The sequence below is a fragment of the Cuculus canorus genome, chromosome 28 (genome assembly GCF_017976375.1).
Source record: "Cuculus canorus isolate bCucCan1 chromosome 28, bCucCan1.pri, whole genome shotgun sequence".
Lineage (NCBI taxonomy): Eukaryota > Metazoa > Chordata > Aves > Cuculiformes > Cuculidae > Cuculus > Cuculus canorus.
Genome location: NC_071428.1, coordinates 1,804,595 through 1,832,243, shown reverse-complemented (window position 1 = coordinate 1,832,243; position 27,649 = coordinate 1,804,595). Strand labels below are relative to the sequence as shown.

General features: G+C 63.8%; 1 protein-coding gene across 2 annotated transcripts; it reads left to right on the top strand.

The window, feature by feature from the left end:
• The first annotated feature begins 339 nt into the window (after positions 1-339).
• THBS3 (thrombospondin 3) lies at positions 340-27,649 on the top strand. 2 transcript variants are annotated; one of them, XM_054051095.1, is made up of 28 exons: positions 346-1,463; positions 3,182-3,388; positions 3,556-3,812; positions 3,896-3,998; positions 4,242-4,268; positions 5,088-5,170; positions 5,282-5,333; positions 5,419-5,567; positions 5,731-5,871; positions 6,014-6,091; positions 6,181-6,333; positions 6,464-6,574; positions 6,701-6,808; positions 7,866-8,025; positions 8,871-8,989; positions 9,126-9,178; positions 9,327-9,520; positions 9,600-9,778; positions 9,886-9,934; positions 10,117-10,313; positions 10,391-10,563; positions 14,959-15,098; positions 21,800-22,491; positions 23,114-23,187; positions 23,286-23,428; positions 23,710-23,825; positions 24,169-24,315; positions 27,248-27,649. In XM_054051095.1, exons 1-28 carry the CDS (start codon positions 1,361-1,363, stop codon positions 27,320-27,322), a joined length of 4,083 nt encoding a protein of 1,360 aa, XP_053907070.1. In that variant the 5' UTR covers positions 346-1,360; the 3' UTR covers positions 27,323-27,649. The 2 variants fall into 2 exon arrangements, with proteins under 2 accessions (XP_053907069.1, XP_053907070.1); XM_054051094.1 differs by lacking the exons at positions 21,800-22,491; positions 23,114-23,187; positions 23,286-23,428; ... (1 more) ...; positions 24,169-24,315; positions 27,248-27,649 and adding an exon at positions 16,092-16,318 and having other exon boundaries at positions 340-1,463.

The window sequence follows — 27,649 nt, the reverse complement described above, 5'->3', positions numbered from 1 at the left end:
TGCTCCGCTCCATCCCGCCCCGCATCAACCCGCACCGCTCCGCTCCATCCCGCCCCGCATCACCCCGCACTTCTCCGCTCCATCCCGCCCCGCATCACCCCGCACTTCTCCTCTCCATCCCGCCCCGCATCACCCCACACCGCTCCGCTCCATCCCGCCCCGCATCACCCCGCTCCGCTCCATCCTGCCCGCATCACCCCGCACCGCTCCGCTCCATCCTGCCCCGCATCACCCCGCACTTCTCCTCTCCATCCCGCCCCGCATCACCCCACACCGCTCCGCTCCATCCCGCCCCGCATCACCCCGCACTTCTCCGCTCCATCCCGCCCCGCATCACCCCGCACTTCTCCGCTCCATCCCGCCCCGCATCACCCCGCCCCGCTCCGCTCCATCCCGCCCCGCATCACCCCACACGTTTCCCAACAGCTGCGGGAGGGATGGAAAACGCCCCGTGTGCGGCTCAGGATCAGCCCCCGTCCCCCCCACCTTCCCGGGGCCACCGGGGGCTCTGAGCCCTGGCGCGGGGCTGGGGCCGGGGGTGCGGGGCCGGGGCGGCCCCGGGGCTGTGCTCGGCCCCGTTGTTATGGAACCGGAGGGAAACAGGAGTAAACACATCCGCGAGCCTTGGCCGGAGCTCAGCGGGGAGCGGCTCCTCCGCCCCGAGCATCCCGGGGAGGGGGCTCCGGTGGCCGCGGGCATCCCGGGCGGTGCCAGCGGGGCTTTGCCCTGCCCGAAATCACGACGGGTAAAGGAGGGGATCCCACGGCACCCCCTGAGCCTCAGGTCCCTCTCCGCGACGCCCGCGGTGGAGGAGAAGGAGCTCCCGGGATGAGCTCATTGCGTTGGGTCGGATCCCGGTGCTGAGCGCTCTCCAACCGGGCTGGCTCCGCTCCCGCCCGGGGAGCACCGCGGGGGATGGGGAGGGAGGGGGGGGCCTCTCTCCGCCTGTCCCGGGGACTGCCATCCCCGCTAAAGCAGCCCCTCTCCCCCGGTCGCCCTCCCCGGTTCAACCGGGCTGGGATGCTCCGGCGCTGACCGGGGCCGCTCTGGCTCGCAGGGAGGCGGCTCCAGACTGTTTGACCTCCCGGTGAACCGGCGCCTGCCACGCTCAATTTCTGTGACCGGGAGCTGTACCGGAGCCAGGCAGCGTCTCCCGGTGCTCCCTGCCCCGTTCCGTTCCTTTTCCCCCCGCCCCATCGTCCGGTGTGGCTTACGGCCGAGGCCGCCGCTACCGGGATCCCCGGGATGCGCGCCCGTGATTGACGGCTCTTTGTTTCCTCCTCGGGCCCCTCCCCGCCCGCGCCACCCCGCCCCGCCGCGCTCCGCTCCGCACCGGGGGGAACCGGCGGTTACCGGCGGTATGGGGGCAGCGGCACCGGCGGCACCGGGGGGACCGGCGCTGGCCGCGCTGCTGGCGCTGCTCCTGCTGGGAGCCGCGGGCTCTGCTCGCACCGGGCTGCAAGGTAAGCCGGTTGCTACCGGGCACCGACGGGGCGAGGCGAACCCCTGTCCGGTGCCGGGGTCCGTGACAGCGGCTGTGCTCGCCCTGGGCGGTGTGGCGGCAGCGGGGACAGAAGGGGACATCCATCCCCGGAGCTCGGGGCACCCCACGGGACCGGCTAAGCCGGGGAACGGAGGCGCTCTCCCGGCGTGAATGCCGGTACCGGTGCGGCGGGAGCGTTCCGGTGCCACCGCGGGGGCTCCCGGGGCCACGATGCGCTCGGGGTTTACCCTGGCAACGGCTCCAGCGGCGAACGGAGCCGCTGTCCCCGCGTAGACGCCGGTATCGGTGCAGCGGGAGGGCTCCAGTGCCGCCGGGGGGGTCGCCGGGGGCTCCCGGGGTCGCGGTGGGCGCTCGGGCTTTCGCCCCGCGGTCAGGGCTCCTCCCGGTGCGGTTGCACGGTGCAATCGGGCAGCCGTGCAGCGGCGGCACCGGACTCTCCGTGCTTCCCCGGTGCGGTACCGGAGCTCCCGGTCCCGTTGTGTCTTGGCGGGGCGGCCGCGATCCCGCGGGAACCGGGCCGGTAGCGGGATGCTCGGGGCGACCCCAGAGGGGAGGGAAGGGGGCGGGCACGGGGCCGGGGACCCCGCTGGGCCGCCGGTCCCGGTGCGGTAGAGGCTCCGCGGGTCCCTCGCGGCTACCGGTCCTGGAGCGCCACCGCGCGGGGCCGGGGCTGGGCGGGGCCCGGAGCCCCCCCGGGCACCGGGGACAACCCTGCGCCCTGTCCCCTGGCTCTGGCCAGGCTTGCGGGGGGCTGGAGGTCCGGGGACACCCCCTGTCCTCCTCCCCATCCCTGAGGTCCAAGAACACCTCCTGTCTTCATCCCCATTCCCTGAGGTCTTGGGACACCCCCTGTCCTCATCCCCATCCCCTGAGGTCTCGGGACACCCCCTGTCCTCATCCTCATTCCCTGAGGTCCAAGAACACCTCCTATCCTCATCCCCATTCCCTGAGGTCCAAGAACACCCCCTGTCCTCATCCCCATCCCATCAGATCCAGGGCTCCCTCTGTCTTTGTCCCCATCTCCTGGGGTTCAGGGACACCCACTGTCCTCATCCCATCTCCTCAGCCTGGCCAGGCTTGCAGGTGGCCGGTAGTCCAGGGATACCTTGTTCCCACCCCTGTCCCCTGGGTCTGACTGGGCTTGCAGTGGGCCAGAGGTCCAGAGACACCCCCTGTCCTCGTCCTCATACCCTGGGGTCCAGGGACACCCCATGTCCTTATCCTCATCCCCTGAGGTCCAAGAACACCCTCTGTCCTTGTCCCCATCCCCTGAGATCCAGGGACACCCCCTGTCCTTATCCTCATCCCCTGAGGTCCAAGAACGCCCTCTGTCCTTATCCTCATCCCCTGAGGTCCAAGAACGCCCTCTGTCCTTGTCCCCATCCCCTGAGGTCCAGGGACACCCCCTGTCCTCATCCCCATCCCTCAGCCCGGCCAGGCTTGCAGGGAGCTGGTGGTCCAGGGACACCCCCTGTCCTCATTCCCATCCCCTGAGGTCCAGGGACACCCCCAGTCCTCATCCCCACCCCTCAGCCCGGCCAGGCTTGCAGCAGGCTGGTGGTCCAGGGACACCCCCCATCCCCTGGGTCTGGCCGGGCCCCAGCACTGCTCACCCGGCATCTCTGCGCTCCCTGTGGCTCTTGGTCAGGATGTGACCCCTGTGTTTGGCTCTCGCAGTCATCGACCTGCTGATGGTGAGCGAGGCCCGGCAGATGGCCAGCGTCACGCACAAGATCCGGATGGAGTTCCTGACCGTTAACGACGTTTACCTCCTCTCCACCTTCCGCCTGCCTCCTAAGCAGGGGGGGACCCTCTTTGGCCTCTACTCCAAGAAGGACAACACAAGGTGGCTGGAGGTCTCCGTGGTGGGGAAGATCAACAAAGGTGGGTTCTTGATGCTCAGGGATGCGGTGGCCCTGGTCTTGCCCTGATGGCTTGAAGAAATGGCAACTGAGTTCCCACCATCCCGTTCCAAACCGTGCGTGTGGGTCCCAGAGTGCTGCTGGTGCTGGTGGGGGAAGAGCTGATGGTCTCATCCTGCTTCTCCACAGTCCTGGTGCGCTACCTGCGGGGAGACAACAAGCTGCACTCGGTCAACCTGCAGCACGCGCATGTGGCGGACGGGCAGAGCCACACCATCATCGTGCGCTTGAGCGGGCTGCGCGCGGACATGCTGAGCGTGGAGCTCTACGTTGACTGCAAGCAGATGGATTCCAGCGTGGGGCTGCCCGAGCTCTCGGAGATCCCCCTGGCAGAGGTGGAATCCATCGAGTTGCGCACGGGGCAAAAGGCTTACCAGAGGATGCAGGTGAGTGCCCGGGGGGTTGAGACCCCCATCCCCTCCCCCTTGGGGACAGGCAGAGCCAGCCTGAGTCTCTCCTCATATGTCAGGGCTTCGTGGAATCGATGAAGCTGATCCTGGGAGGGTCCCTGAGCCGTGTCGGGGCGCTGAGCGAGTGCCCTTTCCAAGGAGATGAGTCCATTCACAGTGCAGGTAACGGCACGTCCACGCTGCGCACCGAGCTGGGGGTCACCCGTGCATCATGCTACGTGCTGTGGCACGTGGAGGTGGAAGGTGACACTGTGCCGCACAGGTGCTCCTGCCTTTCCCAGTCCGGGTGTCCCCACGCAGGTGGGAGCTCCTGCGTTGCGTGTACTGATCAGGAGCAACCATGCAAGGTGACATTGCTGGGCTTTGGTGGCAGCGCTTGGTAATATCTCACCTCTCTCCTTGCAGTGACAAGCGTGCTGGCCTCCATCCTGGGTGAGTCCCTGCTCTGCTTCTCCCGTTCCCTGGTGTGAGGGTGGGAACGGTGTTTGGGACCCCAAGTGCCTGCAGGGCATTTCATCCTGGCCAAAAAGACCAACAGCATCCCTGCTCGGATCAGCCATGGGGTGGCCAGCAGGAGAAGGGAAGTCATCGTTCCCCTGCACTCAGCGTTGCTGAGGTCACAACTCCAATCCTGGGTTCAGTTTTGGGCCCTTCAAGAAAGACCTTGAGGGGCTGGAGAGCGTCTGGAGAAGGGAACGGAGCTGGGAAGGGGCTGGAGAAGAAGTCTTAAAAGGAGTAGCTAAGAGACTCAGGGTTGGTTAATCCAGAGAAGAGGAGGCTTGAGGGGAGATCTTATCGCTGTATACAACTACTTGAAAGAAGGGTGTAATGAGGTCAATGCTGGTCTCTTCTCCCAAGTAACAAGTGATGGGACAAGAGGAAATGGCCTCAAGTTGCGACAGGGAAATAGTTCTTCACTGGAAGGGTTCTCAGGCACCGGGAGAGGATGGCCAGGGAGTCTCCATCCCTGGAGGTGGACGAGGTGCTCAGAGATGGTTCAGTAGTGGACAGATAAGGTTGAACTCGATGATCTCAAAGGTCTTTTCCAACCAAATGATTCTATGATTCTAGGATGGGGTGGATCAGAGGGGATGTGCTACAAGGAGAGGGGTCCACGGAGGAGGAGAAGGAAGGGCCGTCAGCCGTCTTGCCCTCCCAGTTTGATGCCAGGGGGCAGAGCAGTCCCCAGCCCGTGGCCCTGGGAGGCTGCATCTGCCCTGGGGCTGATCCTGTCCTTTCTGCTCCTGGCAGGTGAGCAGACAAAGGCGCTGGTCACTCAGTTAACCCTCTTTAACCAAGTCCTGACTGACCTGCGGGAAGACATTAGAGACCAGGTGAGGTGGTAGGGGGCAATACCGGCTCTCCCTGGGCTGGATTTGCCCAAGAGCAGGACGCCACCCGGTATGCTGCACCCACCTGACCTTCTGTGCTCTGCCACCTTTAAGGTGAAGGAGATGTCTCTGATCCGCAACACCATCATGGAGTGCCAGGTCTGCGGTGAGTGCTGGCAAAGCTCTGCTCCCACCTCAGGGGGCAAAGGGCTGCCCCATCTCAACCCCCTGCCCATCCTTCCTCTTCTCAGGCTTCCACGAGCACCGGTCCCGCTGCAACCCCAACCCCTGCTTCAGCGGTGTGGACTGCATGGAGACCTACGAGTACCCCGGGTACCGGTGTGGACCCTGCCCGCCGGGGCTGGAGGGCAACGGCACGCACTGCGCCGACATCGATGAGGTGGGCACGTGCCTGGGGTAGGGCAGCAGGTGACCCTCGAGCAGGGTGGGCAGAGGATGCTTCTCTCTGGACGCATCTTCAAGCCAGGGAAGGGCCCTGCTGGGATGCCCCAAAGGCAGCGGTCACCCAAGGGTGAAGCTTTTCTCTCTGCCCGTTGCCGCAGTGCGCTCATGCCAACCCGTGCTTCCCCGGTTCCAAGTGCATCAACACGGCCCCAGGCTTCCGCTGCGAGCCCTGTCCCCGTGGGTATCGGGGCAACATCATCTCTGGCGTGGGGGCCGACTACGCGAGGGCCAGCAAGCAGGTGAGCGTGGAGCCGTTGGGACTCAACCAGGTCCCCGGGAGAGGTGGAGGATGCTGTGTATGCCGGTGGAACGCAGCTCTCCCGGCCAGAGCTGCAAGCAGGTAGAGGTCCTCAGTGCCGGTTTCTCCCGCGCTGCTCGCAGGTTTGCACAGATATCGATGAATGCAACGACGGCAACAACGGGGGCTGTGACCCCAACTCCATCTGCACCAACACGCTGGTGAGCAGAGCTGCCCCGCTGCCCTGCCTCGTCTTCGGGGCTGCTCTGCTCCCCTAACCTTGCTCCTACCCTCTTCCTCTCTCGCCCAGGGCTCCTACAAGTGTGGTCCCTGCAAGTCAGGGTTCGCGGGGAATCAAACATCGGGCTGCGTCCTGCAGAGGTCCTGCAGCACTCCCACCTCCAACCCCTGCGACATCAATGGTTACTGCGTGTTCGAGAGGAACGGCGAAGTTTCCTGTGCGGTGAGCGGAGGATGGGGGCAGGAGGGCAGCGAAGTTGGGGGGTACAGGGGGGGGTTATCAGCGTGGGGAGCTGTTGATCCTGCCAGGGCCCTTCCCTGCTTCCCAGCCTCTTGGTTTCTTTTTCCTTCAGTGCAACGTGGGCTGGGCTGGCAACGGCAACGTGTGTGGGCAAGACACAGACCTGGATGGTTATCCGGATGAGCCCCTGCCCTGCATCGACAATAACAAGCACTGCAAGCAGGTCGGATCCTGGAGAGGGAGGGCAGCATCCGTGGGGCAGGGGATGTTGGGGCTCAGGGAGCCCACGGCAACGCTGTGCTTCAAACCTCATCTCCTCCCCACCCTTAACGCTTGTCTGTGCCTGCAGGATAACTGCCGCCTGACACCGAATTCAGGGCAGGAGGACGCCGACAACGATGGTATTGGCGACCAGTGTGATGATGACGCCGATGGTGATGGCATCAAGAATGTGGAGGTGGCTGTACTGGGCGGGTGGGATGTGTCTGTGGCTCTGAGGGCAAAGCTGGGCAGAGGGCTTCGTCCTTTGGGTTGGTGCTGAGGGCAGGGAGGCTCTGCAGAGGGTTGGATCCATGGGCTGTGACCAACGGGATGAGGTTCAACAAGGCCAAGCGCTGGGTCCTGCGCATGCGACGCGACAACCCCGTGCATCTCCAGGCTTGGAGAAGAGCAGCTGGAAAGCTGCCTGGTGGAAAAGGCCCTGGGGGCGACAGCAGCTGAATGTGAGCCAGCAGTGGCCACAAAGGCCACCAGCATCTTGGCTTGGATCAGCCATGGGGTGGTCAGCAGGAGCAGGGAAGTCATCCTTCCCCTCTACTCCGCATTGGGGAGGCTGCACCTCGAATCTTGGGTTCAGTTTTGGGCCCCTCACTCCAAGAAAGACCTTGAGGGGCTGGAACGCATCCGGAGAAGGGAACAGAGCTGGGGAAGAGTCTAGAGAACAAGTCTTAAGAGGAGCTGAGAGAACTGAGATTGTTTAGCTTGGAGAAGAGGAGGCTGAGGGGAGACCTCATCGCTTGTCTACATCTGCCTGAAAGGAGGTTGTAGTGAGGTGGGTGCTGGGCTCTTCTCCCAAGTAACAAGTGGTGGGACAAGAGGAAATGGCCTCAAGTTGCACTAGGACAAGTTTAGATTGGATATTGGGAAAAATTTCTTCACTGGAAGGGTTGTCAGGCACTGGAAGAGGCTGCCCAGGGACGTGATGGAGTCCCCGTCCTTGGGGGCGTTTCAAAGCAGGGTACATGAGGTGCTCAGAGAAGGTCCAGTAGTGGACAGGTAAGGTTGGACTAATGATCTCAAAGGTCTTTTCCAACCAAATGATTCCATGATTCAATGACTCGCTTAAGAATCCTAGAACTTGTCCCTCAAGACAGTTCTCCTGGGGCTCAGCGGGTTCTGGGGTGGTCTCACTGTGTGTTCTGGAAGAGATGTCCTCCTGCCCTGACTCGTGCGGGACTGCGGCCTCTTGTCCATCAGCCACTACAGCGTGGACATTCCTGTCCTCTTCCCCGCAGGACAACTGCCGGCTCTTCCCCAACAAGGACCAGCAGAACTCAGACACCGACTCCTTCGGGGACGCCTGTGACAACTGCCCCAATGTGCCCAACAACGACCAGCGGGACACGGACAGCAACGGCGAGGGGGACGCTTGCGATAACGACATCGATGGGGACGGTGAGGGGCTCTCTGGTCTTCATGCGTGGGGCCGGGGATACTTGCAGAGCTGCAATGTTGTCACGGGGGGCTGGGAGGGTGAGGGCATCATTAATGATCCAAATTAATGGATTGAGAGCAGCCCCGAAGAGAAGGACGTGGAGGTGGTGGTGGTGGGTGAGCAGCTCAACATGAGATGGCAAAGGGCACTCGCAGCCCAGAAACCAACCGTGTCTTCGGCTGCACCCAGAGCAGTGGGATCAGCAGGGAGGGAGGGGATTCGGCCCCTCTGTTCCACTCTGGTGAGGCTCCACCTGGAGCCCTGAGTCCAGTTGTGGAGTCCTCAGCACAGGAAGGACGTGGAGCTGTTGGAGCGAGTCCAGAGGAGGCCACGGAGATGATCCGAGGGCTGGAGCACCTCTGCTGTGAGGCCAGGCTGGGAGAGTTGGGGTTGTTCAGCCTGGAGAAGGCTCCAGGAGACCTTAGAGCAGCTTCCAGTGCTGAAAGGGGCTCCAGGAAAGCTGGGGAGGGGCTCTGGATCAGGGAGTGCAGGGACAGGATGAGGGGAACGGTTTTGAGCTGAAAGAGGGGAGATTGAGATGAGATCTTGGGGAGAAATGTTCTCCTGTGAGGGTGGGGAGGCCCTTTCCAGGTTGTCCAGAGCAGTGGTGACTGCCCCATCCCTGGAGGGGTTCAAGGCCAGGTTGGATGGGGCTTGGAGCCCCTGAGCCAGTGGGAGATGATCCAGAGATGGGACTGGATGGGCTTTGAGGTCCCTTCCAACTGGATGGGCTTTGAGGTCCCTTCCAACCCAACCCACTCCGTGGTTCTACGATTCTATGATCAACCTAGCGCTGTCCCTGCAGGGATTCCCAACATGCTGGACAACTGCCCCAAGGTACCCAACCCCCTGCAGACGGACCGGGACGAGGACGGCGTTGGGGACGCCTGTGACAGTTGCCCTGAAATGAGCAACCCCACTCAGGTATGGCCGGGGCCAAACGATGTGGACTGGGGCAGAGGGTCTGGGGAGGATGCCTGGGGTGGAGGGGGGGTCTCCTGCAGCATGGCCGGGGGCCCCCTTGCCCCAGGGTCTGAACTCTGGCTCTGGTCTCTTCCAGACAGATGTGGACAGTGACCTGGTAGGAGACACCTGTGACACCAACGAGGACAGGTAGGGACCACGTTGTGGTGGGGTCATGTCCCTGTCCCATCCCTGGGGGCAGAGCAGGGGTCCTGCAAAGGGGGGTGATGGTGTCTTTGGGGGTGGTGAGGAGCGTCCCTGGTTTGCGGTGCTGCTCTGACCTCATCCTTGCTCCCAGCGACGGGGATGGGCATCAGGACACCAAGGACAACTGCGCTGAGATCCCCAACAGCTCGCAGCTGGACTCAGACAACGATGGGCTGGGGGATGACTGTGACAATGACGATGACAACGATGGCATCCCTGACTACGTGCCGCCTGGCCCAGACAACTGCCGTCTCATCCCCAACCCCAACCAGAAGGACTCAGATGGTGAGCACAGGTGGGATGGGAGGAGGCAGAGCCACCTGGGCTTGGGTTGCCCTGACAAGGGTGTGTGTGTCCACCACAGGCAACGGCGTAGGTGATGTGTGCGAGGAGGACTTTGACAATGACACAGTGGTGGACCAGCTGGATGTGTGCCCCGAGAGCGCCGAGGTGACGCTGACTGACTTCCGCGCCTACCAGACGGTCATCCTCGACCCTGAGGGAGATGCCCAGATTGATCCCAACTGGGTTGTCCTCAACCAGGTGTGGGTGCTGCCCCCCGTGTTTCTGAGGACTGGGTGAGAGCAGAGGTGGACCGGGAGGTCCCCAGGGACTGTTGGGGATGCCCCTCACCCTGCTGTCCCCCACAGGGCATGGAGATTGTGCAGACCATGAACAGTGACCCAGGCTTGGCTGTTGGTAAGGGACGCTCTCCCACCTGTAGACCCCATGGGGCAGCTCCCTTACTCCTGGCCCCCTGCTCTGTGGGGTGGGGGCTGGTTCTTTGCCCCACTGAGGGGTGAAAGAGGGGCTGGAAGGGGCTGGGAGCCGGGGACCCTTGCTGGGCGAGAAGGCTCCTCGCAGTGTTTGCCCGCCTGTAGGCTACACAGCCTTTAACGGGGTGGATTTCGAGGGCACGTTCCACGTCAACACCATCACCGACGATGACTACGCCGGCTTCATCTTCAGCTACCAGGACAGCGCCAGCTTCTACGTGGTGATGTGGAAGCAAACGGAGCAGACGTATTGGCAAGCCACCCCATTTCGTGCCGTGGCGGAACCGGGGCTACAGCTCAAGGTGGGTTCTGGCCACCCCATGGGCTACGTTGGCCACCACCTGAGCCAGATCTTCCCTGACATCCCATGCGCCGGCAGGCGGTGAAGTCCTCGACGGGACCTGGAGAGCATCTGCGCAACGCGCTGTGGCACACAGGCCACACGCCCGACCACGTCCGCCTGCTCTGGAAGGATCCGCGCAACGTGGGCTGGCGGGACAAGACGTCCTACCGTTGGCAGTTGATGCACAGGCCCCAGGTGGGCTACATCAGGTGAGTGTGGACCGGCCACCGGTGGCCACCGGGCTTCTGGGTTGGGTGATGCTCTGGCCATGGCGTTAAGGGCAGGAGGCTGAGTGCTGCGAGGGGGTCAAGTCCTGGTGGGACCCCATCAGTGGGGAGGATGGTGGCTGTGGGGAGGGGTCCAGCCCTGGTGGGACCCCATCAGAGGGAGGGTGGTGGCTGTGGGGAGGGGTCCACCCCGGTGGGACCCCATCAGTGGGGAGGATGGTGGCTGTGGGGAGGGGTCCACCCCGGTGGGACCCCATCAGTGGGGAGGATGGCGGCTGTGGGGAGGGGTGCAGCCCTGGTGGGACCCCATCAGTGGGGAGGATGGTGGCTGTGGGGAGGGGTCCAGCCCTGGTGGGACCCCATCAGAGGGGAGGATGGTGGCTGTGGGAAGGGGTCCACCCCGGTGGGACCCCATCAGTGGGGAGGATGGTGGCTGTGGGGAGGGGTCCAGCCCTGGTGGGACCCCATCAGTGGGGAGGATGGTGGCTGTGGGGAGGGGTCCAGCCCTGGTGGGACCCCATCAGTGGGGGGGATGGTGGCTGTGGGGAGGGGTCCAGCCCGGTGGGACTCCATCAGTGGGGGGGATGGTGGCTGTGGGGAGGGGTCCAGCCCTGGTGGGACCCCATCAGTGGGGAGGATGGTGGCTGTGGGGAGGGGTCCAGCCCTGGTGGGACCCCATCAGTGGGGGGGATGGTGGCTGTGGGGAGGGGTCCAGATCCAGTGGGACCCCATCAGTGGGGAGGATGGTGGCTGTGGGGAGGGGTCCAGCCCTGGTGGGACCCCATCAGTGGGGAGGATGGTGGCTGTGGGGAGGGGTCCAGCCCTGGTGGGACCCCATCAGTGGGGAGGATGGTGGCTGTGGGGAGGAGTCCAGCCCTGGTGGGACCCCATCAGTGGGGAGGATGGTGGCTGTGGGGAGGGGTCCACCCCGGTGGGACCCCATCAGTGAGGAGGATGGTGGCTGTGGGGAGGGGTCCACCCCGGTGGGACCCCATCAGTGGGGAGGATGGTGGCTGTGGGGAGGGGTCCAGCCCTGGTGGGACCCCATCAGAGGGGAGGATGGTGGCTGTGGGGAGGGGTCCAGCCCTGGTGGGACCCCATCAGTGGGGAGGATGGCGGCTGTGGGGAGGGGTCCAGCCCTGGTGGGACCTCATCAGTGGGGAGGACGGTGGCTGTGGGGAGGGGTCCAGATGCAGTGGGACCCCATCAGTGGGAGGGATGGTGGCTGTGGGGAGGGGTCCACCCCGGTGGGACCCCATCAGTGGGGAGGATGGCGGCTGTGGGGAGGGGTCCACCCCGGTGGGACCCCATCAGTGGAGAGGATGGCGGCTGTGGGGAGGGGTCCAGCCCTGGTGGGACCCCATCAGTGGAGAGGATGGTCGCTGTGGGGAGGGGTCCAGATCCAGTGGGACCCCATCAGTGGGGAGGATGGCGGCTGTGGGGAGGGGTCCAGCCCCGGTGGGACCCCATCAGTGGGGAGGATGGTGGCTGTGGGGAGGGGTCCAGCCCCGGTGGGACCCCATCAGTGGGGGGGATGGTGGCTGTGGGGAGGGGTCCAGCCCCGGTGGGACCCCATCAGTGGGGAGGATGGCGGCTGTGGGGAGGGGTCCAGCCCTGGTGGGACCCCATCAGTGGGGGGGATGGTGGCTGTGGGGAGGGGTCCAGCCGGGGGTTGGGGGGGATGGTGGTCACCGGGAGGGTCCGGGGCGCGTTTCCCCTTTAAGGCCCCCGTGGGGGCGGCCTCGGGGGGGGCTCCCCGGGCCCGTTCGCCCCGCCGGGCCCCCGTGGCCATTGTCCCGTCGCCATGGCGACCCCGCCGGCGCCTTTCAGATGCAAAGCGCCCGACAAAGGCGGCGGGGCCGGGCGGGGGGGGCTCCATCCCGGCCTCCAGGAGCCCCCGGGATGCCCCAACCGGAGCCCCCACCCCGGCCCAGCGGCCCCGGCCCCATCCTGGTACCCCTGACCAGCGCCCCCATCCTCATCTGTGCCCCCATCCTCATCTGTGCCCCCATCCTCATCCCAGTGCCCCCATCCCCATCCCAGTGCCCCCATCCTCATCTGTGCCCCCATCCCAGTGCCTCCATCCCCATCCCAGTGCCCCCATCCTCATCTGTGCCCCCATCCTCATCTGTACCCCCATCCCCATCCCAGTGCCCCCATCCTCATCTGTGCCCCCATCCCAGTGCCTCCATCCCCATCCCAGTGCTCCCATCCTCATCTGTGCCCCCATCCTCATATGTGCCCCCATCCTCATCTGTGCCCCCATCCCCATCCCAGTGCTCCCATCCTCATCTGTGCCCCCATCCCCATCCCAGTGCTCCCATCCTCATCTGTGCCCCCATCCCCATCCCAGTGCCCCCATCCTCATCTGTGTCCCCATCCCAGTGCTCCCATCCCCATCCCAGTGCTCCCATCCCCATCCCAGTGCTCCCATCCTCATCTGTGCCCCCATCCCAATGCTCCCATCCTCATCTGTGCCCCCATCCCAGTGCCCCCATCCTCATCTGTGCCCCCATCCCAGTGCCTCCATCCTCATCCCAGTGCCCCCATCCTCATATGTGCTCCCATCCCAGTGCCCCCATCCTCATCTGTGTCCCCATCCCAGTGCTCCCATCCTCATCTGTGCCCCCATCCCAGTGCCCCCATCCTCATATGTGCCCCCATCCCAGTGCCTCCATCCTCATATGTGCTCCCATCCCAGTGCTCCCATCCTCATCCCAGTGCTCCCATCCTCATCTGTGCCCCCATCCCGGTTCTTCCATCCCCATCCCAGTGCCCCCATCCCCATACTGGTGTCCCAGTCCCCATCCCAGTGCCCTCTGCCCAATCCCAGCGCCACTGTCTCCATCCTGGTGCCCCCGTCCCCATCCCAGTACTCCCATTCCCAGTCTGGTGTCCTTGCCCCACCCTGTTGCCCCCACTCGGATCCCCCATCCCCATCACGGTGACCCCACCACCAAACCGGTCCCCCCATCTCTGTGCCCTCCATCCCTGGGGCAGGATGCCGGATCTGGGGGTCGCAGCATTGGTGTCCTGGTGTGGGGGTTCCAATGTGGGGTTCCCAGTGTGGGGGTCCCCTGTTGTGGGGATCCTGGATACCAGTGGTGGGGTTCTGGTGGTGGGGTCCCAGAGTAGAAGTCTCGGTGGAGATATGGTGGGGGCATCTTGGTGAGGAGGTCCCAGTATGGGTGTCCTGGTATGGGGGTCCCAGTAGGGGTGTCCTGGTGTTGGGGTGCCAATAGGGGCATGCTGGTGTTGGGGTCCCAGTGTTGGGGTTCAAACGGGATGGTCGCAGTGTGGGGGTCTTGGTGTTGGGGTCCCAATGGAGGGTCACAGTGTGGGAGTCCTGGTGTTGGGGTCCCGGTGTTGGGGTCCCAATTGTCGAAGTGTGAGGGTCCTGGTGTTGGGGTCCCAACGGGAGGGTTGCAGTGTGGGAGTCCTGGTGTTGGGGTCCCGATGTTGGGGTCCCAGTGTTGGGGTCCCAATGGAGGGTCGCAGTGTGGGGTCCTGGTGTTGGGATCCCAGTGTTGGGGTCCCAACGGGATGGTCGCAGTGTGGAAGTCCTGGTGTTGGGGTCCCAGTGTTGGGGTCCCAATTGTCGAAGTTTGAGGGTCCTGGTGTTGGGATCCCAGTGTTGGGGTCCCAATGGAGGGTCGCAGTGTGGGAGTCCTGGTGTAGGGGTCCCAGTGTTGGGGTCCCAGTGGGAGGGTCACAGTGTGGGGGTCCTGGTGTTGGGGTCCCAGTGTTGGGGTCCCAGTGTTGGGGTCCCAATTGTCGAAGTTTGAGGGTCCTGGTGTTGGGGTCCCAGTGTTGGGGTCCCAGTGTTGGGGTCCCAATGGGAGGGTCGCAGTGTGGGAGTCCTGGTGTTGGGGTCCCAGTGTTGGGGTCCCAATGAGGTGGTTGCAGTGTGAGGGTCTTGGTGTTGGGGTCACAGTGTTGGGGTCCCAACGGGAGGGTCACAGTATGGGAGTCCTGGTGTTGGGATCCCGGTGTTGGGGTCCCAGTGTTGGGGTCCCAATTGTCGAAGTGTGAGGGTCCTGGTGTTGGGGTCCCAGTGTTGGGGTCCCAACAGGATGGTCACAGCGTGGGAGTCCTGGTGTTGGGGTCCCAGTGTTGGGGTCCCAGTGTTGGGGTCCCAACAGGATGGTCACAGTGTGGGAGTCCTGGTGTTGGGGTCCCAGTGTTGGGGTCCCAATGTTGGGGTCCCAACAGGACGGTCACAGTGTGGGAGTCCTGGTGTTGGGGTCCCAGTGTTGGGGTCCCAATGTGAGAGTCGCAGTGTGGGGCTCCTGGTGTTGGAGTCCCAGTCGGGGGGTCCCAGTCGGGGGGTCCCCGTCCCCCAGTGACTTGGGGGGTCGGGTTGTTCCTGTCCGGAAGGGTGCGGCTATTCGAGGGCCCGCGGCTGGTGGCCGATTCTGGGGTGGTCATCGACACCACCATGCGTGGAGGGCGGTTGGGGGTCTTCTGCTTCTCCCAGGAGAACATCATCTGGTCCAACCTGCAGTACCGCTGCAACGGTGAGCACCGGGCCCCACCGGGGACATTACCGGGGCTCTCTCCCCCGACCAGAACTCTTCCATCTTCCTGTTTTTTTTTCCACCGTACCGGGTTTCTCTCGCCTCACCGGAGCTCTCCCCACCTTTCCAGGGCTCTCCTGCCTTCCTATGGCTTTTCCGCCTCCCCGGGGCTCTCCTGACATCCCCGGGATCTTTCACTTTCCCGGACCTCTCCCGCCTTACCGGGGCTCTTCTGCCTCACCGGACCTCTCCCGTTTTCCCGGGGCTCTCCCGTTTTCCCGGGGCTCTTTTCCTTTACCGGGGCTCTCCCGTTTTCCCGGGGCTCTCCCGTTTTCCCGGGGCTGTTTTCCTTTCCTGGGGCTCTCCCATTTTCCCGGGGCTCTCCCGTTTTCCCGGGGCTCTCTTCCTTTACCGGGGCTCTCCTATTTTCCCGGGGCTCTCCCGTTTTCCCGGGGCTCTTTTCCTTTACCGGGGCTCTCCCATTTTCCCGGGGCTCTCCCGTTTTACCGGGGCTGTTTTCCTTTACCGGGGCTCTCCCGTTTTCCCGGGGCTCTCTTCCTTTCCAGGGGCTCTCCCGTTTTCCCGGGGCTCTCCTGTTTTCCCGGGGCTGTTTTCCTTTACCGGGGCTCTCCCATTTTCCCGGGGCTCTCCCGTTTTCCCGGGGCTGTTTTCCTTTACCGGGGCTCTCCCGTTTTCCCGGGGCTCTCCCGTTTTCCCGGGGCTGTTTTCCTTTACCGGGGCTCTCCCGTTTTCCCGGGGCTCTCCCGTTTTCCCGGGGCTCTCCCGTTTTCCCGGGGCTCTTTTCCTTTACCGGCGCTCTCCCGTTTTCCCGGGGGTCTTCCGTTTTCCCGGGGCTCTCTCACTTTCCCGGACCTCTCCCGCCTTACCGGGGCTCTTCTGCCTTACTGGCCCTCTCCCGTTTCCCCGGGGCTCTCCCGTTTTCCCGGCTCTCCCCCTCCTTACCGGCCACCCCCTCCCGTTCTCTCCCCGCAGATACGATCCCCGCCGATTTCGAGCCCTTCCGCCGGTTCCTGCTGGAGGGACGCGAGTGACCTCCCTCTCCCTCCCCGGTTCCCCTCCGCCAACGGCACCGGGGGGGCTCCGCAGACCCCTTTCCCCCCTTTCCTTTCCCCCTCGCGGACTTTGCACTGCCGGTACCGGAGCTCGGGGCGAGCGGAGCCCCGGGCGCTGCCGTCCCCGCCTCAAATCCGGCCATAAAGTTTGGAGTGTTTTCTATACTACGCGACCGATCCTTTGCCCGCGGGGACGGAGAGTCCCGGTTCACCGATCGCCCCCCCCCCCTCCTCCGCATCCCTCCCCATCCCTCCCTCCTCCTCCTCCCCGGTGCCACCGGCGGAGCCCGGGACCGGCGGGAGGCCGGGACGAGTGCAATATTGGTAGAGTGAGAGCACAACACTGCACCGCATCCCGTCCCTCCCGCCGGTCCCGGAGGGAACGGAGCCGCCGCCGCCGCCGCTCGGGCCGCTCCGTGGGAACTGCCGAGCCCCGGCGGCACTGCCCGGTTACCGTGGCAACCGCTGGCCCGGCAACGCGGCGGAATGTGACCCCCCCACCACCACCTCCGCCACCTCCCGCCCCGCCCCGGCCCGGCACCGGCCCCCCCCCCCCCCCCCCCCCCCCCGCCGGTCCCCGCTCTTAAAAGGGCAACGCGGGGCGGCAGCGCCGGTACCGGTACCGCTGCCGGTAGCCGTACCCGTGCCAATACCGGTACCTGTGACAACAGCGGTATCTGTGCCAATGTCGGTACCTGTGCCGTTACCGGTACCGGTGCGCTGCCCGGTCCCGGTGGGTGGCTCAAGGCTCCCCCGACGGTGCCGGTGCCTTGGTGAGCACTATCCCCTGCCCGGTCCCGGTCGGTGGGCTCGGAGCTGCCCCTCGGGTACCGGTGCCTGTCCCTGTCCCGGTGCCCCTCGGCGGGTTCGGGGCTGCACCGCCGGTGCTGGTGTCGGTCCCGGTGCCGGGGGAGTATCGCCCGGTGTCCGTTCCCTCCCCGCGGCCGCAGCGGGACCGGGAAAGGCGCTGCCCGGGGGGGGGCAACAGGGACATCACTGCTCTGTACCGACCGCCGCCGGTACCGACCGCCCACCGGGGGGCGAAGGGTCCCCACGCCGGTTGCGAGAGGTCCCGGTCCCGCTCACCGGGGCGTGTGTTGTGTGGGGCTGTGACCGCCTGGGGGCGCCAGTGCTCGTGTGTGGGGCACATGTGGGGCACATGTGGGGCTGTGGGGCACGTGTGGGGCTGAGGACAAGCTTGGGGCACATGTGGGGCTGTGGGGCACGTGTGGGGCTGTGGGGCACTTGTGGGGCTGGGGACAAGCGTTGGGCACATGTGGGGCTGTGGGGCGCATGTGGGGCTGTGGGGCTAAGAGGCACATGTGGGGCTGAGGACATGCGCGGGGCTATGGGGCACATGTGGGGCTATGGGGCACATGTGGGGCTGTGGGGACATGTGGGGCTATGGGGCACATGGGGCTATGGGGCACGTGGGGTTGTGGGGCACATGTGGGGCTGTGGGGCACATGGGGCTATGGGGCGTGTGTGGGGCTGTGGCACACATGTGGGGCTATGGGGCACGTGGGTCATGTGGGGTTGTGGGGTGCGTGTGGGGCTGGCGACCCAGCAGCTCAGCTGTGGGGCATAGACACACGGGCAGGGCACACTTGGAGCATGGGGTGCATGTGGGGCAGAGCTGCATCTGCAAGGGGGGGGAACGGGGCTCGCATGGGGCCGTGGGGCAGGTGTGGGGCGGGGGGTGTGTTGGCCAAATGCTTCTGGAATGTGCTCAGGCTCAGGGCTGTGATGGCTTCTTCACGATGAAGGTGGGGAGGCCCTGGCCCAGGGTGCCCAGAGCTGCCCCATCCCTGGAGGGGTTCCAGGCCAGGTTGGATGGGCTTTGGAGCCCCTGATCCAGTGGGAGGTGTCCCTGCCCATAGGTTGGAACTGGATGATCTTTGAGCTCTCTTCCCACTCAAACCATCTCATGGTTCCATGATTCCAACTTGATGTCCACCAGAACCCCCAGATCCCATCCCTGGAGGGGTTCCAGGCCAGGTTGGATGGGGTTTGGAGCCCCTGAGCCAGCGGGAGGTGTCCCTGCCCATGGCAGGAGGTGAAACTGGACGATGGGCTTTGAGGTTCCTTCCAACCCAACCCAGTCCATGATTCTGTTCCAGCGCTCCACCTCCCTTTGGGTGAAGAACTTCACGTGGAGCTGCGGTTCCTCTCAGTGGAAGGGCTCGGGGGAGGTCATGTTTGCCCAGTGTTTTATTGCCCACTCCCCGCTCCTGCCCACATTCCTTTTCCCTGGCACTAAGGCTGTGGACCCTTCAGGATGATGAGGTTCCATGCCCAGAGCGGTGGCTCAGCTCCACGCAGGATGCATGAAAGCATCAATACACGCGGAGCTGCCGTTCCTCACCGCGCAGACATTCTTGGGGAGATTTTTGCCTGGAATTTGCTGCCCACTCCCTTCTCCTTCCCGCATTCCCCCTCACCTGGCACCAAAGGCAACGGGCGCAACCGCGTCCCATCGCACCCATCCTGATGCCAACGCCGCCCATCCCTGACCCCACCGTTAACCGCAACCGTGTGGGGTCTTCTCCTCTCTGTTCCCCTTCTCACCAACACCTCGGAAACACACAGCCAGGGCGGTGTCGCAGCTCCGTGCCATGCCACGCAGGATGCCCAGGGGTGAGGGCCCCCCAACAAGCCCTCTCCAGGATCTCGGGGGCCCCCCCCAGATCTGGCACAGGGCAGGGAGGGACCAGAAAGGCTGTACCAAGAGCGGGTGTCACCGGAGAGGGGGACAGAGGCGCTGTGCCCGGAGCACGCGTGGCACCGGGTACCACTGGGGTAGAGCATCAGCATCCGGTGCGGAGCATCAGGATGGATGGGGGGGGGGGGCTGCATCCTGAGTGGGAAGGGAATCCCACTGGGGTGCTGGGGGGTGGGGAGGAGGTTACTGGGAGATACTGGGATTTCATGGGGCTCTGGGCCCCACCTGCGTAAGCACTTCGGAGAAGGGGGGGGCATTGCCGGTGTTTATTTGAGCGTAGGGTGAGGCAGCGGCCGCCGGTAATGATTAACCCCAGGCTGAGCCAGAGGATGAGGCCCCCCCTCTGCACAAGGGGTTTGATGGGGGGGGGGGGTGTCTAACACTCCCCCCACCCCATTCTCCCCATCAGGTCCTGGGGATCATGGCTCAGCACCCCCTGCCCTATTTTGGGGTCCCCCAGCCACTGTTTTTTCCCTGTTCCCCCACCTAAGCCTGTGTGTGTGTGTCCCCCAAAGGAATGATGCTGGCGGTGTCCCCCGAGTCAGGAGGGTATGGGGGACACAGCTTGGGGGGGCGATGCCGCAGGGGCCCCATAGGCGAGGCGGCACCCCTGTGCCAAGCAGGGCAGAAGGACCCCCCCCTCTGTGGGGCAGAGGTAGGGTGGGGCCTCCTCACCTGCTCCAGGTGTTCTATAAAGCTTCCGCCGCTGTTGAGGCGCCACTCGGTGCTGGTTGGATCGCGGGGTGCACGGCTAACGGGAGAGACGCCGCCTCGAGAGGGAGAGACGCCGCCTCGAGAGGAACTGGGACCCACCGGGATGAACCCCATGGCGCTGAGCGCCCTTCTGCTGCTGCTGGTGCTGAGCACTGGTGAGGGGGGGACACCAGTGGGGGCCTCGAGGCGGAGGGTGCTGGGCTGCGGCGCGGGCACGCGGGGAAGGAACGGCGCTCGGGGATGGTAGTGGGGGTCCCCTGAACTGGGGTGAGGGTCCCCTGGGCTGGGGGTCCCCTGGGCTGGGGTGAGGGTCCCCTGGGCTGGGGGTCCCCTGGGCTGAGCTAGGGGTCCCCTGGGCTGGGGTGAGGGTCCCCTGAGCTGGGCTGGGGCTCCCCTGAACTGGGGTGAGGGTCCCCTGGGCTGGGGGTCCCCTGAGCTGGGGTGAGGATCCCCTAAGTTGGGCTGGGGGTCCCCTGGGGTGAGCTAGGGGTCCCCTGGGCTGGGTGGGGTGAGGGTTCCCTGGGCTGAGCTAAGGATCCCCTGAGTTGGGCTAGGGGTCCCCTAGGTAGGGGTGAGGGTCCCCTGGGCTGAGCTAGGGGTCCCCTGGGCTGGGGTGAGGGTCCCCTGAGCTGGGCTGGGGATCCCCTGGACTGGGCTGGGGGTCCCCTGGGCTAAGCTAGGGGTCCCCTGGGTTGGAGTGAGGCTCCCCTGGACTGGGCTGGGGGTCCCCTGAGCTGGGCTGGAGGTCCCCTCGGCTGGGGTGAGGATCCTCTGAGCTGAGCTAAGGATCCCCTGGGTGGGGTTGGGGGTTCCCTGGACTGAGGTGGGGGTCCCCTAGGCTGAGCTACAGGTCCCCTGGGCTGGGTTGGGCTGGAGGTCCCCTGAGCTGGGCTGGGGGTCCCCTGGGTTGGGCTGGAGGTCCCCTGAGCTGGGCTGGGGGTCCCCTGGGCTGGGGGTCCCCTGGACTAGGCTGGGGGTCTCCTGGGCTGGGCTGGGGGTTCCCTGAGCTGGACTGGGGGTCCCCTGGGCTGAGGGTCCCCTGGGCTGAGAGTCCCCTGGGTTGGGCTGGGGGTTCCCTGAGCTGGACTGGGGGTCCCCTGGACTGTGCTGAGGGGGGTCCCCTGGGCTGCTTTCTGAGCAGGAACTGGTGGCCACCAGCGCTGGTGGCTCTTGGCACCACAGCAGTAGAGTCATCAGCGTCACTCCCGGTGTGGCTCCAGGGTGCAGCACCCCTGGGACCAGTTGTTCCCAGTAAAACTGGGAACTGGGGACCTCATTGTGGCTGCGACCTCTTCTAGAAAGGACCAACCTGGTCGAGCTGGGCTGTGCCTGGGCCAGCTGGAGCAGGCTACGCCTGGGGCTCGCAGCCTGGTATGAAGGTGTGTCCCATCCGGACCCCGGGCTCTCCTCCAGTGCCACCGGCACTGACATGGAAACCACCCGGAAGACTCCGGCACCGGCCAACAGCCACATCAGGCAGCTCAGGATGGGGTGCTGGTGGCACCCCATCCTCCCAACCCACAGCAAAGGAAGGTTTCTGGGGGCAGAGGGGCTGCGTCCATCCCTTCAACGTCGCAGCATCCCCCGAGAACGAAGTGCCCGGGGGGCACCAACCAAACCCCAGTTGTGGGGTGCTCCTCAAGGTCTTGTCTTGGGGTTGTTCAGCTTGGAGAAGGCTCGGAGGAGACTTTATTGCAGCTTTTTAATACTTAAAGGGGGGGGGGGGGCGATAAAAAAGATGGGGAAAACCTTTTTAGCAGCGACGGGATGAGGGGGGATGAGTTTAAACTAAAAGGGGAGAGGTTCAGACGGATATCAAGAGGAAATCGTTCATGCTGAACATGGGGAGACACTGAGGTTGCCCAGAGGGATGGTGGCTGCCCCATCCCTGGAGGGGTTCAAGGCGAGGTTGGATGGGGCTTGGAGCCCCTGAGCCAGTGGGAGGGGTCCCTGCCCATGGCAGGAGGTGGAATTGGATGAACTTCATGGTTCCTTCCAACCCAAATCATTCCACGATTCGATGATTCTGATTCATCGTCAGTGGGAGCTGCTGGTGGTTGGCTCCTTGGAGGTCGTGGTGCTTCTCAGCACCTCATGGCCTCGAGGAGCGTCCAAATGAGGAGCTCTGTGGTGTAAAACCCTCCCAAATGGTTGCTGCCATCCCCACCGCTGACTCCTGGCGTTTCCCCCAGGTACGTGTACCATGGCCCCCACGGAAACCACTGAGCTGACGACAGAGACCATCACTACGGAGTCGACCACCATGGAGACAACCACTAAGGCAACCACCGCACCCCACCTGACCACTGCTCCGAACATCACAGCCTCCAAAACCACCAATGGCACCAAGACCCCAACCTCCGGCTCCTCCCACGCCACAATCTTCCCCACCGCAGGCAACACCACCAACTTCCACACCAGCAACAGCTCCGCAGGTGCCACGACCAACAGCACCACGGTGCCCGTCTCCAACAGCACCGCCATCTCCCACGCCAACGCCACCACGAACAGCAGCAACTGGGTCTCCCCCTCTGGTACCAACACAACGCACAACATCTCCATCATTCCCACCTCGCCCACGGATGGTGGCATGGTCATCCCCCACACCAAAGGCAATGTGAGCAGCAGTGCTTCGGTCCACCCCACCGAGAAGACGTCAGTCACCTCTCAGGGCAACACGGCTCCTAGGCAGACCCCCACGGTTGTGCAGGACAACAGCGATGGACCCAACCCCAGCAAAACGGTGGTCCTGCTTCCCACCGCGGTCCAGCTGCTCCTCCGTGTCCCCTTGTCCTTCCGCATCCTCAACAGGAGCTTCAACGAGAGCCTGCGTGACCCCACGTCGGAGGAGTACAGGAGCCTGAGCCACACGGTCTTGGCCATGGTGAGTCCCCAGCCCTGCTCTGGGCAAACGAAGACCCTCCAGTCTGGGCTGGGAAGGAGCTGCCTCTCATGGGGGCTTCCCGTGAAAGTGCCCTCAGAATGCTTTCAATTGGAAAAGACTCTTAAGATCATTGAGTCCAACCATTGATCCACCCCTTCTAAGTCTACCACTGGACCATGTCCCCAGGTACAACATCTACTCGTCTTTTAACCCCCTCCAGGGACGGTGACTCCACCACCTCCCTGGGCAGCCTCTTCCAACGCTTGAAAACCCTTTCAGGGAAGAAATTCCTCCTAATATCCAACCTCAATCCCCACTGGTGCATCTTGAGGCCGTTTCTCTTTGTCCTCTCCCTGGCTACCAGGGAGAAGAGACCACCACCCACCTCACCACAACCTCCCTTTAGGCAGTTGCAGAGAGTGGTGATGTCTCCAATCAGTCTCCTTTCCTCCAGACTCCTCACAAGGCTTCTTCTCTAAACCCTTCGTGTTGCCCATGTCTCCAGCATCTCCATCTCTCCACCCTTCACTTTGGCAACCTTGGCTGGTTCCGTGAGGCAGAGGAGATGGGAGAAAGGTGGTTTCTGCTGGGCAGGTGGCCATCACCCCATGTTTTCTTCCAGTTCAAAACCGTCTTCGGCTGCACGAGGTGCGTGGGCAGGCAAACTTACAAGGGATGCAGCGAGCTCAGTTTCAGGTCAGTGGGTTGGTGGATCTGGAGCATCCCAACTCCATGGTGCAGAGCTCCTTGCAAAGGGTGGCAATCTGGGTGCTAACACCTCCTCTTGTGGGCAGCCAAGGCTCAGTGAAGGTCCATTCCACCCTCGTGTTTGGGCAAGGCAACGACACCATCACCGGCAGCTTCGCCGAGGAGCAACTGAGGAACAGCCTGGACCCAAAGGGTTTAATCATGGACCTGCAGCTCGCCGACATCCAGAGTGAGTGGGAGCTTTGGGTGTGAGAGTGGATGGAGCCGTGTGAGGGTGTTTTGTGGTGGCCACAGACCCTGCTCCATCCTGGCTGGGTCAGGGAGGCTCCTTGGTGCTGGTACAGGCTCAGGGCTTGAAGTCAGCAGATCCAACGCAGTTTCCCAGTGCCCATGGCAGACATGGACCCCGTAGAGGTGGGCTCATCTCCTCATGACCCATCCTGGAGGTCTCTCAGGGCTGTTTGTCCCGGCCAGCCCCGAGGGGCACACATGCCTCTGGTCTTCTTCCAGGCACTGTGGAGACACCATCTTCGGGAGCAGCGCCTGCAGTCCCAGGTTGGGGCATTGCTCTTCTGGTCCTGGTCTGCATCCTGGTGCTGCTGAGCATCCTCACCTGCCTTCTGCTGGTGAGTACCCTGTCCCCATCCCTGTCCTCACCTGCCTTCTGTTGGTGGGTTCCCTGGCCCCATCTACTTTCTCCTGGTGGGTTCCTGTCTCCATCTCTTCTACTGGTGGGTCTGCTGTCCCCATCCCTATCCCCACCCACCTTCTCCTGGTGGCTCTCCTGTCTCCATCCTTTCACTGGTGGCTTCTCTGGCCCCATCCCTTCACTGGGGGCTTCCCTGGCCCCATCTCTGCCTTCACCTGCCTTCTGCTGGTGGGTTCCCTGTCCCCACCTACCTTCTGCTGGTGGATCCCCTGTCTCCATGTCCCCATCAGGCACCTTATCCCTTCCGTCTCCTTCTCCAGATCACCTGCGCCTGTCGCCGGAAAAGCCGAGGGAAGCTGGACCTGTTCAGCACGAAGGACTCCTACCACCCCATGGCCGAGTACCCGCCGTACCAGAGCCACGGGCGCTACGTGTCACCCAACAGCAAACTCAACACCTGTAGCCAGGTGAGAACCAAGTGCCACCACCACTGTTGGGGCTGAAGGTGCAGGAGAAGGTGCTTTTGGTGCAGCCGGGGAGGTGGGCAGGTCCCTCGGCCGCTGGGTTAATGGCTAACGGAGCTGGTGGCCTTGGGGACAGGTGGCCCTGGGAGCCTGTCCCACACCGGTCTCTTCCCGGCTGTGAGGTGAGCATAACTTTCACGCCTGGATGGAGCCGCGGTGCTGAGCGCGCGGCCGGTGCTGGCAGACCTGGCCCAGCTCCGGGAGCTCCCCGTGACCTTGGGCGGCTGCTGCCACCCACACCGGCCACACCCCAGTGAGACCCCAACATCTGCTGGGGTTGGTGTGTCCTCCAACCGTGGACACGGGGTGGGGGTGGAATTGGGGCTGTGGCAGTGCAGGTGTGGCCGAGGCTGATGCTGCACCCCATATCCTGCACCCCATATCCCACACCCTATATCCTGCACCCCAAATCCTGCCCCAATATCTCCCATCCCATATCCCCCACCCCATATCCCCCACCCCATATCCCCCATCCAGTATCCCACACCCCATATCCCGCACGCCATATCCTCCACCCCATATCCCTCATCCCATATCCCTCACCCCATATCCCACACCCCATATCCCGCACCCCATATCCCGTACCCCATATCCTCCACCCCATATCCCTCACCCCATATCCCTCACCCCACATCCCTCAGCCCATATCCCACACCCCATATCCCGCACCCAATATCCTCCACCCCATATCCCCACCCCATATCCCTCACCCCATATCCTCCACCCCATATCCCACACCCCACATCCCGCACCTCATATCCCCCATCCAGTATCCCACACCCCATATCCCACACCCCATATTCCACACCCCATATCCCACAACCCACATCCCGCATCGCATCCCATATCCCGCACCCCATATCCCACACCCCATGTTCCACACCCCATATCCCACACCCCACATCCCGCACCCCATATCCCGCACCCCATATCCCACACCCCATATTCCACACCCCATATCTCACACCCCACATCCCGCACCCCATATCCCGCACCCCATATCCCGCACCCCATATCCCACACCCCATGTTCCACACCCCATATCCCGCACCCCATATCCCGCACCCCATATCCCGCACCCCATATCCCTCACCTCATATCCCTCACCCCACATCCCTCAGCCCATATCCCACACTCCATATCCCGCACCCCATATCCCTCACCCCACATCCCCCACCCCATATTCTCCACCCCATATCCCCCACCCCATATTCTCCACCCCATATCCCGCACCCCATATCCCACACCCCACATTCCACACCCCATATTCCACACCCCATATCCCGCACCCCATATCCCCCACCAGCAGCTCCGCAACCGCCGCTGCAGCCTCAGGCTCTGCCCACACACGCTCAGGACAGGGCACCCCAAGCGCTGTGGGGTTTGGGGGGGCTGCCCCGGTGCTCTGGGCCCCCCGCATGCCAGCGCCGGGCTCCGAGCAGCGCTCCGTGCTCAAACACCGGAGCCTGGCTAAATATTTACCTTGGCTCTTGCCAGGCCGGCTTCTCCGGCAGAGAGGGAATGTAGCAAGGGCTGCTTGGGCTCCTCCACCAGCTCCTGCACCCAGAGCCGCTTGGGGGGCCCCCAAGGTGTCCATAGGGTGCAGGGTATCCATGGGGCCTCAGGGTGTCCATAGGGTGCAGAGTGTCCATGGGTTGCAGTGTCCATGGGGATTCGAGGTGTCCATAGGGTGCAGAGTGTCCATGGGTTGCAGTGTCCATGGGGGTTCGAGGTGTCCATGGGGGTTCGAGGTGTCCATGAGGGCTCAAGGTGTCCATAGGGTGCAGAGTGTCCATGGGTTGCAGTGTCCATGAGGGTTCAAGGTGTCCATAGGGTGCAGGGCATCCATGGGTTGCAGCGTCCATGGGGGCTTGAGATGTCCATGGGGGCTCGAAGTTTCCATTGGGTTCAAGGTGTCCATGGGATTTGGGGTGTCCATGAGGTTCCGGGTGTCTGTGGGGACTCAAAGTATTCATTGGGTTTGGGACGTTCATGGGGTCTGTGGTTCCCATGGTGTTCAGGGTGTCCATAGGGGCTCGAGGTGCCCATGGAGTGCAGAGTGTCCATGGGGGTTCGAGGTGTCCATGGGGTTTGGGGTGTCCATAGGGGCTCAAGGTGCCCATGGAGTGCAGAGTGTCCATGAGGTTCAGGGTGTCCATGGGGTTTGGGGTGTCCATAGGGACTCAAGGTGCCCATGGAGTGCAGAGTGTCCATGAGGCTCAGGGTGTCCATGGGGTTTGGGATGTCCATAGGGACTCAAGGTGCCCATGGACTGCAGAGTGTCCATGAGGCTCAGGGTGTCCATGGGGTTTGAGGTGTCCATAGGGGCTCAAGGTGCCCATGGAGTGCAGAGTGTCCATGAGGTTCAGGGTGTCCATGGGGTTTGAGGTGTCCATAGGGGCTCAAGGTGCCCATGGAGTGCAGGGTGTCCATGAGGTTCAGGGTATCCATGGGGTTTGGGATGTCCATAGGGGTTCAAGGTGCCCATGGAGTGCAGGGTGTCCATGAGGTTCAGGGTGTCCATGGGGTTTGGGGTGTCCATAGGGGTTCAAGGTGCCCATGGAGTGCAGGGTGTCCATGAGGTTCAGGGTGTCCATGGGGTTTGGGATGTCCATAGGGACTCAAGGTGCCCATGGAGTGCAGGGTGTCCATGAGGTTCAGGGTGTCCATGGAGGCTCGAGGTCTCATGGTGTCCATGAGAGCTCAGGTTGCCTGTGACTCCCATACCCATCATGCAGATGGGGATGAATTTCTTGGCTGAGCACCATGTTGTCCATGGCACCACGGTAGAGGGCTTCTTCTGGTGCCCCCACACCTGGTAGGGTCTCGGGAGGGACCTCATCCCCCGTTTTGAAGCCCCCCACTCCCTCCCCAGGTGGCCGGCAGCAACGGCGCGGGGAGCGGCACCTTCACCTACACCAACCCCGCTGCCGCCTCCGACAACCTCTGAGGGACACCTTGGGATGGAGGACGACCACCGTGGGGACGAGGTGACCGTGGCAACTCCTAGGGGAGCAGCACCCCAGGCGCGTCCCCTGGTGTTGCTCGGCCCCTCGCCGCGGGCAGCGGGAGCCGGAACGTTCTGGAGCAGCTGGAACTTGCGCATGACAGAACTGAATGAACAAAGATTTGGGGTGCGACGGAGGGTCCCCCGGTGCCCCCCGGCTGCTGTTTGCTTGCTTCTTCTTCGGGTTGGCAGCGCCGGGCTTGGCTTGACGGGGAGCGCGGTGGCGGGGCCACGGCCGTGGTCTATTTATCGCATTTTTGACAATAAAAT